Source organism: Falco naumanni, chromosome 9 (assembly GCF_017639655.2).
Source record: "Falco naumanni isolate bFalNau1 chromosome 9, bFalNau1.pat, whole genome shotgun sequence".
NCBI lineage: Eukaryota > Metazoa > Chordata > Aves > Falconiformes > Falconidae > Falco > Falco naumanni.
In genome coordinates this window covers 14574088-14591395 of record NC_054062.1, presented here as the reverse complement: position 1 = coordinate 14591395, position 17308 = coordinate 14574088, and the positions used below count along the sequence as shown (strand labels likewise).

Sequence of the window (17308 nt, the reverse complement as noted above, 5' to 3'; positions counted from 1 at the left end):
AAAAAAAGTTCTCCTGTCCTCTGTGAACAAATGTTTTATTAGACTCATGAAATTGTAAATGGCAAAATAAATAATGTAAAAAGTGCAGCATCTGAAGTAGATATGACAGAGTGCAATAACAAATATAAACTGGAAATACAGTTGGGTATGCTGTAAAATCATCTTGTACAAATACAAATTGTTATGAGGAGGAAAGGATTGGGGTGTTTTTTTTCCAGACTTCATTGTTACCTGGGGGGCAATACGGTAAGTTATACTGAAGGGGAGAGATTAAAAAGTAAATTCGTTGAATAGATTATTGCTCAATGTTACTAGGAATGCTGTGAAAATATTGGGAATTTTTTCTGCTTAGTATTGCTAGTTTTACACTAAATTAAAGACAGTGCTTCTGGTTTAAGCATGGTTGAGAAGCTAATGTGTGTGGATAATTTGCTGGTATTGAAGCTTGGAACTTCTACCAAGCTATATTCTTTTGTCTTGACAGGTAAAGAGCTTATTGAGAATGAGGTGAAGGAACATGCTGTTCAAGAAACAAGATCACACCAGTCAAATGTCAGATACAAGCGAGGTGTGCTAGGGCGGGGCACCCAGTATCACACGGTGGATCAACATCCTCGTCTAATTCAGAGGATGGAGTCTGGTTATGAAAGCAGTGAGCGCAACAGCAACAGCCCAGTTAGTCTGGACATGCCCTTGTCTGAAAGCTCAAGCACCCACAGGTAGATTTCAACAAACTTCATTTTTGGAGTGGTTGAAGTCTTGATTTCTTTTTTTGTAGTTACATAAGGTTGTAGAACATTTTTTAAACAAATGCAAAATGGCGCTCCTAGATTGTAGTACAGGTTTACTGGGGCAGGGGAAAAAATAGAAGGGAAATAGGAATCTGAGTGAGTTTGATTTCTTTTCTTGTCTGTGTATCGATAGCTTACTGCTAGTGAGAAGGAAAAGAAATGGGGTTCAGTTGGAGGAGAAATGTTGATTAAAATGATGCATCTGAAATAGTTTTACCCTTAGTCTATGATTTAAAAACTCAACTAAAATATCAAACTTCGTGCTTGTTCTTTGAACGGCTCATAGACCTTTTTGTTTCGTTTAAACCATTGCTTGATAGAAGCCTTGTAGAAAATGAGAATTCAATGGTCTTGTATAGAAACCTTGGACATTTTCAGTTTGAGGCATTCATTGAAGTCTTGTAAGACACTTGCAATATTTGTATGCAAAAATAAATAGGCAGCACAATGTGTTTCTCTCCTTGTCTTAGGAAGCTTCAGGAAATCACAAGCTGAGACTGTTTGTGGCCAGAATAGTAGATTTTCAGCTGTAAGAATCTGTTGAGAACAGCTATCAGACCACAGTTTTAATACGCATTACATACTCTTGTGGAGAATAGAGTTGTTATCCTCTCCTTTGTTAACTTTCTATTACCCTGTTTCTCCCAAGTTTTTCTTACGGTAAAACCTTTAAAATGCAAGTAAAATACTTAGGTGATGATAAAAAAAAAAAAAAGGTAGCTATAATTTCTTCTGGAGAGATTAGTCAAATGGTAAACTAGAATTGCTCTCTTCTTGAAGGGATGTTCATACGAAGCGAGCAGGTGGATTGGTTCCTGCCTGGCGTAACATCCCAAAGTCGCACAGTAGCAGCATCTTGGAAGTGGAGTCTGCTTCATCAATTGGGAGCTGGGCAAACAGCCCCGTGGGAAATGGTAAGATACACTTCACAGCAGCAGTGGTTTAGCAGGGTAAAATTACTTTACTTAGTTCTTTACTTTCTGGATGTTTATGTTCACAGTGAAATTATGAGGGAAGGGAGAAGAAACACTGAGGAATGTAACACAGTTTTAAAAGATACAAATTATAAGATTTTACCAAAGGTGGTTGCAGAAAATTTTCTTGGAATATTCCTTTGATTATGTTGCTCTGGCATATTTTTTGGGTATGGACTTAAATGATAAAGTAACGGTATTTTTCGTCTTCTTTCCCGTAACTCGGTATTCTACCGTCAGTGGAAAGTACATTCCCAAGCATAACTCATAATAATGTAGTAGGATTGACAAGTCCTGAGGCAAACTCATAATGCTATACAAAATCCAAAACTGTCAGAAATGAGGATGGATATTTACAGGATGTTTGGGCTAATGCTGAGCTTTTCCGGAGATATGCATTCTGATTATGTATCATTCTGAGCAAATACCTTATTCTAGGGAATGTCTGGGAAAGGGAGGAGGGGAAACGCTTCTTGAATGCAGGTCATAGTTGAAGTGAGAATGATGACTGATTTCTGCTGTGTTGACTAGGATATCAATATACTTTACTTTCGTCCCATTTTCATCTGCTTATGCAGTTAGATGAAAAGCATCTCAGCTGGAATCCTTTTTATGTACTAAAGCTAATGATCTGGTTAATTTGACATAGCATTATTTACAAATTATAAGCACAGTAAGAAGCCTGAAGGTTTCAGCATCAGTTTAGGGTTATCTCTTCCAATGATTCTTTCTGTTCCGGTTGCTGTTTCTTGGGTCAGTGAATCCAGGGATAGGCTGTGGTGCAGGGGAGCTTGAAGCAATACTGGAGCATTTCTACCAGTCACTGACACAGAGAAGGCAGCTGGAAACCAAGTGACTTGTGCAGGGTTTTAAAAGTAAAATTTAACAAAGCAAAATTTGTGATCTGAAATTCTGTGGTCTTTGCTTGGTCAGTCTGGTATTTTCTAATGTTAATTGTATTCCTCTTTATTATTTCTGTGGTTTTTAAGGGATACTTTAAGAGATTTTGCTATAAAAAAAAGTTTTGGGATTTTAATTATTTTGGGGGTTGGGTGTTTTTTTTTTCTTTTTTTTTTTTTTTTTTTTTTTGGAAGGTGGGGAGATGTTTGTCCCTTTAAAAAGTGAACTGGATGAATTGCAAGAGGAGGTGGCAAGGAGAGCACATGAACAAGAACTGCGCCGAAAGAGAGAAAAGGAAATGGAGGCAGCAATGGGCTTCAATCCCCGTCCCAGCAGGTTCATGGATCTAGATGAACTGCAGAATCAGGGTAACTTTTTGAATGCAGTATGTTTTGCAAGACTGTAGTGCTGAAGTTTTCTGAACCTTTGAACTGAATTTCCTCTTGTAAGTGTCTCTCTCTTTCTCTTCCCCTCTGTTACAATTCTGTACCTTCAGTTAATGAAAGACTATCAATTTCAAACCTGTAGGATGCAAAAACCTGTTTGATATTTTGACCAAATTCCTTCTTAAATGAGACAACAAAGTAATGCAGAGGTCTGTGTAATGTATTTGCACCTTTCCATTGTTATGGTGATACGCACCATTGCCAGCATTGATATCTAGAAGTAGTTATAAGTCTTCAACCAGCATCTTGGAGTGAGCAGGGCTGTTTGTACCTTTTAGACACCTCAGGTCCACTCGCTGCATAGCATTCATTTAGGCCATGGTGGTGTTTCTGATTTTTTCTGGTAGCATCACTACCCTAAACAGTTTTGCTTGTTCCTGCCCTTGTACTTCCCACTCTTTCTCCCTGCCCAGCTGTGCAGCCATAGCACAGGTGTGGGAACAAGTACTGTGGCAGGCCTAAGCTGGATCTAGTTGAAAATGTGAGCTGGGTTTAGTTTATATATCTTCTCTTTAAGGAAAAAGATTTGAAAAAAAAAATTTTTAGAAGCCAAATCCTAAGTTTGATTGTCTTTTCCGTGACTCATGTTTCTGGCAGGGGATGGCAGCAGCAGCAGTTTAATTGGAACAATGGAGTTGCAGCAGAGGGAACCTAATGACAGGTTTCACATGTAACACCTTTGTTTTAGCCCTCAATCTCCATCAGGCAGTAAGGGGAGTCACGGAGAAGGTGGGATGAAGTGCACTGAACCAGTAAAGAGTGAAGCCAGAAGCCTGTAGAGTGTTTCACAGGGGGTAGTTGGTGGGCAGGGCAGGTGTAGTGAACACCTAGGCACTGTTCCCACAAATGCATGCATGACTGGGGAAACCTGCTGTGGCTTCCTGCATTGCCAGGCCTCCTGGCAACCCAGTGCTGCTTGCTCAGACGTGTTGTAGGTAAGAGTTGAGGTGCTGGTGTGCTGCTACAGGACAGAGGAAGGAGATGCGCACCCTCAGCAGTGCCAGCTCTGGGCACAGTACAGCCCGTGCTCTGCAGCCTACAGCCGTGCCAACTGCTTAGCAGCCAGAATGTCACTGTGCCAATGGCAGCTGAAAAATATGATGTCTATGAGAATGTCTGACTCTGGGAATGTTTTTATAACTTTGTTGACCATCAGTGAGTCACTTATTCTTTACGGTCCTGCTGTGATTTGCCAGTAACCAGGTGAAAAATTCTGATGTACAGAGTAGACGGATATCTTTTTTTATTAGTGTCAGTGTTTACTTATGTAACATAAAAGCTAGCGATGCAAAAATTGAAAAGTAAACCTCTGTTGTTAAGCATGAGGATATTGTCTTGGCTGCTTCTCATATCCGAAAGAAAATAGCATATTTTCCAAGACATTACCCCTCTTTGATATCTTGTTGTATTAGTTGGTGGAAGCAAAAATTGTTTAGCTTTTCCTTGTTACAAAGGAAGTAAACTAGGTTCATGCTTAATCAAAAAAGACTTCAGTAGAATGTTTGAGGAGTTTACAGGCATTGACTTGAGATCTGGGAAAGTTTTTGTTTATTCCTTTTAAATCTTTCTCCACCCCAGTCAGAGATGTAATATAATAGCTTAATATTAACAGACTGCTTGACTGCCTGGAAGGCTTGCTTGTATATGCAGAACTCCAGAACACTTGTGACTCATTTTCCCCTCAAGTAAACTGCTAAATTCATGCAAAGAAAGCTAACTTTAGTATACCGGCCTTGATTACAAGCTTCAGTAGCCTTGATTGTGAAACTGAATGTGCTGCTTGATTAACTCGCTGCTCTAACAACTTTCACTTCTCTCTGCAGTATCTGCTTTTCATGTGAGTTCTTTGGCATTTACAGTGTAAGAGAGTTTGTGTTTGCATCTGTGCACGAGTGTTGGGGAGCAGGCCAGGCCATAGCATATGTTCCGCAACTTAAGAAAACATTTCTTGTTGGCTGATAAAGATACTTATGTTCTCTACCACAATGAGAGAGATGTTCCATTAAAAAAAACAACACACCCCTAAACAAAACAAAAAGTCAAGTTTTCTCTTTCTCCCTCCCTCATTTGAATGTGTATGTTTTGGTGTATAACTTGCATAGTGCCAAATAGGTGACACCAAATCGGGCATTTCCTCCTCTTGGAACTGGATGTTCTGATGCCAGGACACAGTGTTACATCCTCCTTTTTTGTGTCCAAGGATAATATATCCTTCTCTTCACTAGGGCTGTTTTCTAAATTGTTGCAAAAAGAAATCTTGTCAATTGTCGCTTTTTTCTCAGCTTCTTAAACCTGTGTTTTTCCTGCTAAAGCTGCAAGACTGTTGAGTTTTGTATTCCGAATGTCTCTTTCAGCATTTGAGTGTATGCACTGGACACGTGTTTGTAGAAGTATTTCATGCAGGCATTTACACTCACACTCAAATCTGAGTTTTGTTCCACAGACATCTCAGTTTTGATTTATTTCCATTTTGTATGGAAGTAATTTGATATCTGAACAAGAGACATGATTTTTGGCAGGGGGCCTAACAAAGGAAAGCCCTGACCTGCTGTATTTATTTTGCTGATATGTTTTGGTTTAGATTTAGCTCTAAATTTAGATTAATTCCTACTTGACAGAAGTCATCTGAACGGACTCTGTGATATGTCTGTACCATCTTTTGTTCTGATTCAGACTGTTGAAAATAATACAATAAGCCAGTACAACTCTCTCAAGTACAAGTTACTCTCAAGTAAACAGAATTTGAGGGAAAATATCTGGTTCACATTGTTTTATTGTGTGGATGTCAAGCACATCAGGGTGCTCAAGTCATACTTCTGCTTAGGGAAGGTTAGGCAGTGTGGTCTGGGATATGTGCAGCCTCTGCAAGACTCTGTGGAAGAACTTGGCAATCATGAATGGGATGAGGGTAAGTGAGGGTTCTGCAATGAATGAAACCAAAATGAAGGGTGCTGCCCATTGCAGGGAGGAGTGATGGCTTTGAGAAGTCGATGCAGGAGGCAGACTCAATCTTTGAAGAGTCGCTGAATCAGGAGCAGAAGGGGGATTGTGCTGCAGCTTTGGCTCTCTGTAACGAAGCTATATGTAAGTAACTCTAACCACCTGAGCTATTGCGCTTTTGACAGTTTACTAATATGATAGAAAAAAAGTCTAAAACATTGAGTCGCATTAAATGGTCAGGTAGTAATATGGGGATTCAGCTGCTCTTTAGGAACGTGCAGGGAGACAGAACCTTTCCTTTTTAAAAGTATTCCCTTTGGGGGGTTTTAGGCCTGTTCCTCTTCATCTCTGTTTTTTCCAAGTTTGCATCCATTTTTGTTGTTCTCTCCAGCACTATAGCAGGAACAGCATTGGGGTGCTGCTGTGCCTTTTTTGGTGCTAAATGGTGCGTTTCAGCAAGCACCTAGTAGGTAACTCCCCCTGCCACTTGGTCCTCACTTAACTATTTTTCCCCATCCTCAGGCCACATTATGAAGGGCATTAAACTCCCCTGCTTCTCACGGAGGTTGTAGCACAGGAAGAAGATGGTAGCCCCCTCTCGAGTCCTCTGGATTAACAGAAATGACCTGTGCTGTGCCTGACTTCCATGAAGCAAAAAAGCTTTAGGACATTGAAGTGCTTAAATGCATTGTGACCTTTGAGAATGTGTGCTGTGTGATTTCATTTTATTTTCGGTCTTTTTCCATTATGACTGGCTGGCTCTCTCACCCCATGCTCCCCTCTGTCTGTATAGAATGGCTGCAGGCAGAGCGGGTAGCTCCTGTGCATTTGCATTTAGAAATGGGCTCTTACGGACTGCAGAATAAGGGGCACAGCGTACAGCAGTTGTGATAGCTCTGTTAGCTTCCATTCCAGCAAGTTACACGCTGAATCTCAAATCCCAGCTGGGTATTCCTGCACATAAAGGGAGTCCCAGGTATGGAGGATACAGGAGAAAGGTAGATGACAGAATGAAGCATCATTGTGGTAGGTTTGGAAAGAGCCTCTGTGAAGGGGATGAGAAGTTGGGCTAAAACATGGAGAATTTTTATTTTTTTTTTACTTTATTTTGGTTTAGTTTCAATTAATGTGTTTGGACACCTGGCTAAGCTGAATGTGCATTAATGGAAACAATAGCATCCCTTGTGAACTCCTCTGTGGCAGTATTTGCATGGTCCATGTTTTATGTTCTTGCTGCATCTTTTTTCTTTTTTTTTCTTTTTCAATTTTATTCCTTTTTTCTGTTTGTTTTCTGCTATGTTTTCTTTTGCATTTTAGCTAAACTAAGACTTGCCATGCATGATGCCAGCGCTAGCACTCACAGCAGAGCCCTAGTCGATAAGAAGCTGCAAATCAGTATCCGAAAAGCCCGGAGCCTCCAGGATCGCATGCAGCACCAACAGCCATCGCAGCCGCTGCCGCCGCCAACCTGCCACGCACCGCAGGGTGGCACCATGGCCCAGTCTACAAGGTAGTCCAAGTATATCACCTAGACCCAGATCTGAGCTGCGTCTATGAGCAGTGCGGTCTGGAAAGAAATAACAAACTATTTATACTCCCCTGGATAGTCAAAATCGTACAGTGTTGCTCCCTATTCCTTCCTTCTTTAGGTTTAACCCTATTGTAAGATGGTCAGCTACCCCCTTTCCCACCCCAGCCCTCCCGCCCCAGTCTTTATAGAACAGTTTGATGTGCACGTGTTCAAAATGTGATCTGTGACAGAGAACTGTAGCAGTCAGTTCCTGGCAGCATCCATGTTTTATGCACCAAGGGAAAGAATACAGCAGACAACCACCTGGCTAAAAAAGGGGGTATGTGTTAGGATGAAACGTGCAATTGTTCATGATCAGGAGCAGTTTCAGGACTCTGTCAGTAAAAGTGTGTACTACAGGAAAAATCTTACTATAATTGCTTTTATATTGGGAACAGCAACCCCAATGTGTTTTAGTGCTCTGTAGTTTGAAAAGTGTCAAGTATGCTGATCTTTTCTTTCTAGTCCACTTCTCTAGTGGTGCACTGGTACAACTCGTGGATCCACATCCTGATCCTGTCACCTTGACTACTCTCCCTGATGCTCTGTCCTTCTTCATTTTCTTTCTGTGCTTGCCAGCATCCTGTAGCCTGGATTAGCAGCCGCCTCAGTGTCTCTTCATGATTCCTTCTTCCATACTGACTTTAACTATAGCATAATTAACTCTGCTGTAACTGATCCTTTCTTCCTACCCTCTTCAGCATGCAGCTTAATCCTTCTTCCCATGCCATTCCCTCCTAGCACTAGACCATCCCTATCCAATTTCTAGGCTGTTTCTTGAACAGTTACTTTTCTTCCATCTCCCCTTTCTTACATATTATATTACCAGAAGCTTAGATGGAGTATGAGATGAGAATCCTTTTTCTCTTTTCCTTTTTTTAAAATTTCACATAGAGCTATATACTAAAACTCAGTTATTTTGGGCACCTGCCAGGCTATAGTTCATAATGTTCTTTTCTTTTCCTGGAGTAGCAGAATTATATGTAATGAGGGCTGATCTTTTTGTCAATCAGGAGTCCATTATATCTTATTTTACAGAAGTGCAGAGCCCCAGTTTATGCATTTTGACAGATTCTAAGAAAATGAAAGAAAGGAACTTTTCTAAACTGATTTTGTTAATGCTGAACTTGATCACTGCTGCTCTGTGAAAATAACATTACTTTTGCAAAAAGTTCTATCCCACCAAATGTTAATATTGCAGCCAATGAACAGAATCTGTTCATAACCAGAGTTCTGTACTCTTGCTTTGATATAAACAGCACTGTAGGCAGCACAAAGTTTACGATTACTCACAGAGAAGGTCATTCTGCTTCACATATCAACTAGATCTTCATGATAACTTTCATTCTGTGCATCTCAGGAAGGAAACAAAGCAATGATGTTGCAGTTCCCTTAAGGTTTCTGTTGGAGTTGTTTGTAGCTTGTCATTTTCTCACAGGCACGTGGACTTGGTACTGCTTTTTCTGTCTGCATATTAAAATGCTAACTAAATGCAGAAAAGTGCCAAGGGCGTGTATGACCCGAGGATATAATTGTCTTGCATAGGTATATAAAAGAATAAATTTTATTTTTTTAGAAGTATACTTAAAATACAGATTATTACAAAATAAAGTTAAACATGTAACTATTATTTAATGTGTTGGATAAATATCTCAAAGATCAGAATACAAAGATGACATGAGAGAAATTTTGACCTGTTCCTTCCATTTGTCAAGTCGTTCTTCATGAAGTTGCCTGGAGAGAGGGGACCTTATGGAAGTATTGTCAGTTCATGTTCAGATCATGAACGTGTCCAAAGTAATTTAAAAAAGTATCTACGGTGTTAATGTTGGAGACAGTTGTTTTATTTTATATAAATGCTATTTTTACTATTCTTACAGTTATCCCTACCTACACGCTCAGTCTGCTGGTTAAAGTGCCTAGGCTGCTGTACAAGAATACTTTATATAGAGCCTAACTGTAGCAAAATACTCTTTAAAAAATAGGAAATGGATTCAGATCAGTTATTGTAGGTAATCAGGGTTAGAAGAAAGGACTAACATGTATGTATCTACAGAATTAACAAAGTCTTCATCAGCATACAGTTAGCAAAGGGAAGTGTGTTGAGGTATATGTCACCTAGTGCAAGTTCTGTACCCTAGGGATAAACGTAAGCAATGACTACTGCTAATCATTTACCCTTCTGTGTGTTTTAGTGAACAGACTGGCCCGCTCCAAGTACTGCTGAGCCAGGAGGTACCACTGGAACCCAACAAAGAAGTGGAATTTGGGTCCAGTTCTTTCTTCCACCCACCTGCTTCCTGCCATGAATTGCACTCATCATTATATCCAGAGTCTTCCTCCTTGCCCCCTTCTGAAAGCAGTCCATCCAACAGGATCTCTCCAAACTTCCAGTCTGCTTCTGCTGATTTTCATGACCAAGTTCCCTCTTTTCCCTATAGGCAAGGGTTGGCAGAGAGGTCTGCGAGAACTGAGAGTGATGCCCACCATAGTGTGGAATTTGCTGACACCACAGCCGCAGGGCCAAAAGACTATAGGGAATGCTGCAGTAGCAGCAAGTTAGAAGAGGTTCATAACATAACGCCTGTTCTCACACCTCAGTACAAATCCAAGGCTAACACAGTAAACTCTGGCTCTTTGCCTACACTGTTTCCCTGTCCACATCCACTACAAGCAGCATCTCCTGAAAAGGACAGCCAGCACAGTCCTTGTTCCAAACTTGCAAGCTCTCCAGTGCAGCCCAGCATTGATCATTTAGGGGCTTATCATGCAATGACCCCTTCAACTTCATCCCCTACACAGCAGTGCTCCTTGGATCCTTTACAGAAAACAAATAAGTACTCCAGAGCAAACAGCCATGAGATTTTATTACCCTCACAGGATGAATGTGGCACAGCAGAAGGTTACAAATCTGAGGCTTTTAGTACAAAGGGACATGTTCGCTCCTTGGCAGAGCAGTTTCAGAAAATGCATGCAGTCTCCCAGACAAAAGGTACTCATGAAAAAGGCTGGATTGCTGCAGTGTGTCAGGATGAGAAGTCTGCAAAGTTAACACAACAATCTTTCATCAACCCTTCATCCTCTGGTTACAGACAGCTAATCCATCAAAACCAAGAAAACAAAAACCAGTCTTCTGAAAAATTGCACTCAACTGTGGATATTAGGGACGGGGTAGTTTCTTTGGAGGGTTTTAGTGCCCAACATGTTGCTTCTAAGAGTATTTGTTCTCACAGTGAAGAACTGTGTAGAAGAGGTGGACAGAATATAGCAGACCCTGCACCCTACCTGGAAAGGCACTGTCATGATGGAGGAATGAAACAGGTGGATGATGGAGCTACTAGTAGCATGGTTGCCTCTATGCCTGTGGACCGTTGGGTGGATAATGTTACTAGGTATTACAGTTCTCAGAAGGCTAATAAGAATGCTGAATGGCTTCCTGTACCTGGGAGGAGTCCAGCCCTTTCTGATCAGAGAGCAGTTGGAGATGACTTGAGCAGGATCCCAGTGCATCTGCATCCACAGTGGAATCAAGACACAGAACAGGAGCTCTCAGAACTGGAATCCCTCTATCAGACTAGTCTGCAGGCATCTCAGGCCGCTAGGCCTATTTTGGGAAGACAGGACAGTGCTAGGTATCCATTTGACCAATCAGGTAAGAACGATGCAGCTGTTTTTCTTGGTTGACCTGCCTGTGTACTCCAATGTAGGTGAAGAGACATTTTTCCAATCGGTTTAGTTAAATGGGCATGAATTTGTGTACAGATGCAGAAAGATTCAGGTTGTGGACTCTGAAAACGTCCTAACTGTCGGTGGAGAAGCAGTGCAGTAGCACTGCCTGGGGAGGCTGCAGGGTAGCTGTTGGTCTTGGCAAACGGAGAGCAACATCTGTTAAGAGAAACACGGAAATAATTGATCCTGTTCTCAAGTAGGGAGCTAGCTGCTGAGGTCAGGCTGCTGAATTTTGCTGTTTGAAAGTCCTGCATCACCCTTGGAATTTATTAAACTGTTTCTATGCCTGAAGTTAATGTTCTCCACATTTGTGAATTTTAACTGATTGTATTGTATTTGAGAATGTGGTCTGTACCTGGCTGAGGGGAATAACTTTCAAAAAGTGTTTCCAGATTGGTGGGAGTTGAAGGTGTGTTTTGCTAAGGACTGCCTGCTTTAAGTTCTGGAAAATTATGTGTGAAAGCAGCACTGGGAGGACATGGTATGCACTAAAATCCTTGAGACCTTGTGGCTTAGCTGGTGCTGAAAGAAAACAAACAGATTCTGTTGCTATTGGTGAGAACATCCAGCTGTTGCTAGAGACATTTAATTAGAGTCTGATGACAGCAGTCTGGTTCCACTTAAGCTGATCTAATCTCGTGCATGAGATAGGGCAGCCTTGATTCTCTGTTTAGCACAAGTGAAGCACATTTCTTGATAATCCATGCCACAGCATTAGAGTTATGAATTTTCTGGTTAAACACAAAGCAGCCTGAAACTTGATGGATACTAAAGTGATTATAGGTATAGATATATGTGAGAGATACATTGCAATACACACACAAGACAGGTTTTCCTTTGCCCTGCATCCATGGAGGTGGAGCCTCCATCGTTCCTGACAAGTAAAGCCTGGCCAGTGACCAGAGTTGAATACCGCAGTAAACTCTTTGAGCAGGTTTTTATTCAGCTCAGGTTTTTTCTGAAACTCTTGTCTTGCAGTCCACGGGCAGACCAGTTGGCACATCCGAAGGTGGCCATTTCCCATTTGTTGTCCTTTTGGTTTTCTTTCAGTTAGGCAAGATCTTAACTCGCAACCTTGTCAGATACTCTCTTGCATGCACTTGAATCAGAAGGTCTTATGTGTTCCTGCTTAGCTTACTGATTTTGGAAGCTCTTTATAGAAATCCAGCAGGATAAAGCCCAGTTGCCTTAGTGTTAGCTGGACCTTCAGAGTTCTGTCATCAAATGCCCTGTTTCTTATTCTGACACTTTTCTTGCCTGTTTTCCCATGACATGGATGAAGGATATGGCATATGGGTATTCTTCTGAAGTGAGGTTTGTGTTTGAGGTCTTTACTTCTGGTTTGCTGTGACGTTCAGGTGTTTCTTCCTAAGTTCTGCAAATTCTGTATAGAACCAAAAAGTTAGAACCAGTGCATCTACTGTGATGAACTGGAGGAAAATCACTAGAGTGGGTCTAGGACAGGTCTTTCTCACTTTTAACTTGGATTACCTATTCATTTGCAAATGCTGCTTAAGCGTTCTGCCCCATATCAACTGGTTTTGTCAGACCTTTGCATTCAGAATCATGGTGAAAATGCCTCTGTTTCATCCCTGAAGCTTTACAACAGAGATTAAAGCAAAGACCTGATCCTCCGATGCCAGAAATGCAGAAAAGGTGTCGTTACCAGCACATCACCTTTATTCCCTTATAGAGAGATTCCCTGTGAGAATTTTGATTAGGCCATTGAGCTGCCTATTACTCCATGAGAAATTTTAGAATTATAACTGGTTGGTGGGGATGGCACTGAAGTGAAGTAACGGTAGCAATCTTAGTTAAAAATAACACTTTTAACTGTTTAACCAGCACAACAAATGGCTGACAAACTGTAGCATTGGGTGGGAACAAGCAGGTGAATGTGTGGGGAACTTAAAGCTGATGAGTCTTGTTTATCCCAAGTAACTTTAGGTAACTTGCTCCTGGTAGCTGATTTTCTGTCCCTTTAGGCCCCCTAAACTATCTCACCTCTGCCTCAAGGAAGTGCCGGTGTGCAGTTAAAATTGTTTAACTCTTAAATGGTGCAAATAACTGCTCCCCAAAACCTGCAAAAAGGCGCGCGAAGCAGGCATGAGTGTCCTGATGGACTGTCTCCCCTTGAAATGTTGGGAGTTAGCTTCTGTGTTAATGTTCAAAGGATCTCTGAGGGCTTCTTGTTCTGTGTGTGCAGTCCACTTGTCGCTGCTGGAGTCAGACGTGTGCCAGAACATGCAATCAAGCATTGAATTTAACCATAGCATTTTCCTTCCCAGTCTCCGCAAACCTGAATGCGAGGAAGCTGTATGCTACAGCTGGCATGGGTCTGTCGAAAACCCCGACAGCAGAGATCGAGCGCAGTCTGTGTGGATCCACTGTCTCTTCTGTCTCCAAGGTGATGTGTTGTTGCTTAAGATGTGCTAGAGTGGAAAGAGCTTGGCCTGTGCTAGTGAAAAAAATGGGAGAAGTGGAATATGTTATGAAAAAGGTACTGGGATCATTGATACTAATGTTATAGAGAATTTTAAGTGCAGTCTAACTCAGGATTAATTGGCTAAAAAGTGAGTGACTTATGCTACATGCAGTTTGCATGCAATCAAATTATCTAAATTCTGACTTTGAGGAACATATCCCTGAAGACTTGTAAGATCTAGTCTCTTTGAACATACTGATGTGAGCTGCCTTGTATCACAACTTACCATAACTGCTTCTTGATGTTACCACTTGCAGGGGCCACAGACTATTTTTGGGGTTTTTTTAACAGTGTCACTGCATATTTTGACGGCGGGGGCTAATATGGCATTTGCTACAGTTGAGAGTTGGTCTCCTTAGAATGGGAGAAGATGCTTTTTCTTCTTATTTTTCTGAGGAGAAACTGTTTAAATAGCTGGTAGCTAGTTACATATCAGTGCCTGTACATGAAAACGTACAAGTATTTTCAAGGGGAAATGACATTTCCTATAGTACTTCCATACTCATTAAAGGGAGCTTAAATGGTCTTGCTTATATAGAACAGAGGAAAAGAAGGAAGGAATAATCATTTCTCCTGGGAAGATTATCAAGCTTCCAGCCCTCATGAGATAATACTAGGTGGGGTTTTTTCGGTTATGAGAAGGTTGTAGTAGTTTGTCATAGGATGGCTGTCAGCTGCACACAGGGCCAGTGATGCCTGTTGCAGCAGTCAGTCCTTTAGATAGATTCATCCCAGTAGAGACTTTTTGTCCTGGCTTTAGATAGCTATAAAAGAGTGAATCTCACTTACACAATCAGTGTATATTTACTGAAGAAAGACTATAAGGAACGATGTTTTTAATCACCGGATCCAAACAGACCCATTTGCTTTAGGTTTTCGAGGTAGTACCTGAATGAAGAAAAGGTCATGGAATTTCATCGCAACATAGTCTGTTAGATTTATAATGATGGCTTCTCTATAATTGTTATACAAAATTAAGATCATGGAGAAGCTTTTCTGAAATGTGTGCTATTGTCTGCAGGTCACATATACCAGAGAACGTAGCCGGGAACCAGAAGAGGAGGAAATGTACAGTGCAGAGAATTTCCGTCGCATTGCTCGCAGCCTCAGTGGGACAGTCATCTCAAACAGAGAAGAGACCTTGGTCTCTTCTCACAGTTTTGTAAGTAGAATGGTGTGCAGGTTTCCAAAGAGCCATCATCTGTGTGTAGGGTTGCTGTTTTCTCTGTCTGCATTTAGTAGTTAACAAACAAGATGGCAGACAACTGAATAATAAGCTGTGATGAAAGCTTGTCTTTGTGAACTTCTGTCCTCTTTCTGGAAGAAGGATGAGCTTTTATTTAAGGAAAAAAGCCATCTTCTTCAAGAGTCATTGCAGAGTAGTACCTGCTGCAGCTGGTAAGCATGTGAGCTAATATCACTAGTCAGTACACAAAGACATCCAGTATAAACAGTTTCTTCAGCTTAGAGTATTTTCAAGAAAGCTTCTTATACACCTATAATTTTAAAAAGACAACACTAACAATGTGAAAGTTTCTGCTATCTTGTGGATGTATTCAGCAGGTAGCACTTTTAGAAGGTAAAAGTAAGCGTAAAGAAGAGACAGTTCAAGACTTGGTACATAACATGCAGTCAGTTACATACAGGAAGTAATTAAAAACAGATTGATTTTTTTTTTCTTTGTTATCTCTGTTAAGTAGTTTTAGGTACAAGTTAAAACTGCCAGTGAGGAAAACAGTAACAGATTATTGTGTTTGGCAACATAGCCAGCCAGATATAATGGCAAATTTTGGTGTGGCTTGGCTTGAATTTTTTTGCAAACCGTGCTTAAGTTTTGATTTGAAATCAACTGCATAGGAAGTGTAGAAGAGTCTCAATTGCAAAATCAGTTATTTAGACTGGTTGGTTTGATTCTGTTTCTGCTGTGTACCATTAGCTAAGAATAGGTCAGCTTCTCAGCTTTTGCTCCTCCAGCATGCTTTTTTAGTTGAGGGCTTTAACACATACCTGGAGGTGTTGGCAGAAGCAATTAAAAGCCTCTAGCTGTCCAAGACCTTCCCGCTCTCTGCTGGAGGTTTTTATTCCCACTACAGAAGCAGCCAAGAGCATAGCCATCTGTCACCGGGCTCAGGTCGGTGATGGTTTGTTATCATGCCGTGCGGCCATCCCTGCTTTGAGATAGGTACCTCCTAAGAGAGGGAAGTGGTATAGCGGTGGTAAATACTTCAGCTGCAACAGGTAAATCTGTTCAGTCTGGAATCAGAGCTTTCAGTAAAGCCTGCCTAGGAAACAGGGAGGAAGGATCAGCAATACCCTTCTTTATTTCATGGCTTGTGTAGCATGGTGGCTCCGTGCTGGCTGGCTTGCCGTCATTCTCTGGATTCCATTTATGAACCAATGTGTAGTTTGTGTTCATTTTGGCTTTTTCTCCTTGGTATATTTCCTGTCAAGTGATCCTCCTGAGTAGCCCGCCACTGTAATAAGAGCCTTACTGGATTGATGCAATTTGTATTTGTGTTTCTTTTTCATGTACAGATGCATGTTTTTCTTCTAGTGACTCATTCCTTTCCTTGGATCAACACTGTCTTTGCTTGATTCAACCCAGTTTTGTGTTTACTCATCATTTTATGTTCTTTTCTCCTTTCTCATTTTATAAAAGGAAGCACCAAATATGAGGAAAATGCCAGTGGACACCAGCCACCGTTCTTCCAGCTCCACTTCCCTTCCTTTCCCCCATGATCCTCCTGTGTTTCCCTTTGATCCCCAGCACAACCCAAACCAGGTGCAGCACCTACCCCATGATGTACTGATGCCCAGCATGGTGGGCAAGGCACGTAAACCGTCAGGTAATCACAGGACTTTTCATCCTCCTTCGTGATCAGAAATACTGCTGAAAAACAACTCTTCAGATTTTTGTCTTTCATGATGTTGTTTCACCATCTGCCCGAATTCCTCGAGAAATCTGGAAGGATGAATCATGTTGTTGTTCTCCTCTGCCCTTTTGAGTTGTTCTGTGATTCTGTGCAAAGTGGACGTAACAAAAAGGAATAATCTTTATGGAAACATTATGACAACTTTGAGTAAAATCGTATTGATGTTTTTGTGAGTAGTTTTCTTCAGTGTAAAAGTAGCAGTTAGACCCAACACCTTGTTGACATGTATGAGAGGTCTTCAACAAGCTATCACACATGTAGTTGTGCCAATGGAAATAACCAATTCCTGCATGAGAGTTACTTTCCCTGTGGCAACCATCAAAACCAGTTTGGTCTGTCAGCCTTGAAATATTTCGTTGGGCTTCTCCTTGATGACACAAGGGGCTAGTAAAAAAATCTGAAGTCTGTGACAGCAGCTGTGGTAGGATAAGGTGGAAATGCAATGAGAGAAGTGAATGCTAGAAAGGGTACAGCTAGCTTTTATTCAGAATTGCATGTCAACGGTAACTGGATGTAGTAGACATTTAGTTTTTCTTCTGT

General features: G+C 41.2%; 1 protein-coding gene across 15 annotated transcripts in view; it reads left to right on the top strand.

The window, feature by feature from the left end:
- USP54 (ubiquitin specific peptidase 54) overlaps nucleotides 1–17308 on the top strand; it is a 110293-nt gene that overhangs the window by 91441 nt on the left and 1544 nt on the right. For 10 of the 15 annotated variants that reach the window (XM_040606024.1, XM_040606025.1, XM_040606027.1 and 7 more), the window contains 9 exons: nucleotides 485–719; nucleotides 1572–1705; nucleotides 2860–3033; nucleotides 6076–6195; nucleotides 7369–7561; nucleotides 9817–11273; nucleotides 13639–13757; nucleotides 14857–14997; nucleotides 16495–16681. In XM_040606024.1, the coding sequence (XP_040461958.1) occupies nucleotides 485–719; nucleotides 1572–1705; nucleotides 2860–3033; nucleotides 6076–6195; nucleotides 7369–7561; nucleotides 9817–11273; nucleotides 13639–13757; nucleotides 14857–14997; nucleotides 16495–16681 (2760 nt within the window). Of the gene's footprint in view, nucleotides 1–484; nucleotides 720–1571; nucleotides 1706–2859; nucleotides 3034–6075; nucleotides 6196–7368; nucleotides 7562–9816; nucleotides 11274–13638; nucleotides 13758–14856; nucleotides 14998–16494; nucleotides 16682–17308 lie in introns of those variants that run through there. The other 5 variants (XM_040606033.1, XM_040606035.1, XM_040606036.1 and 2 more) reach the window with 5 other exon arrangements.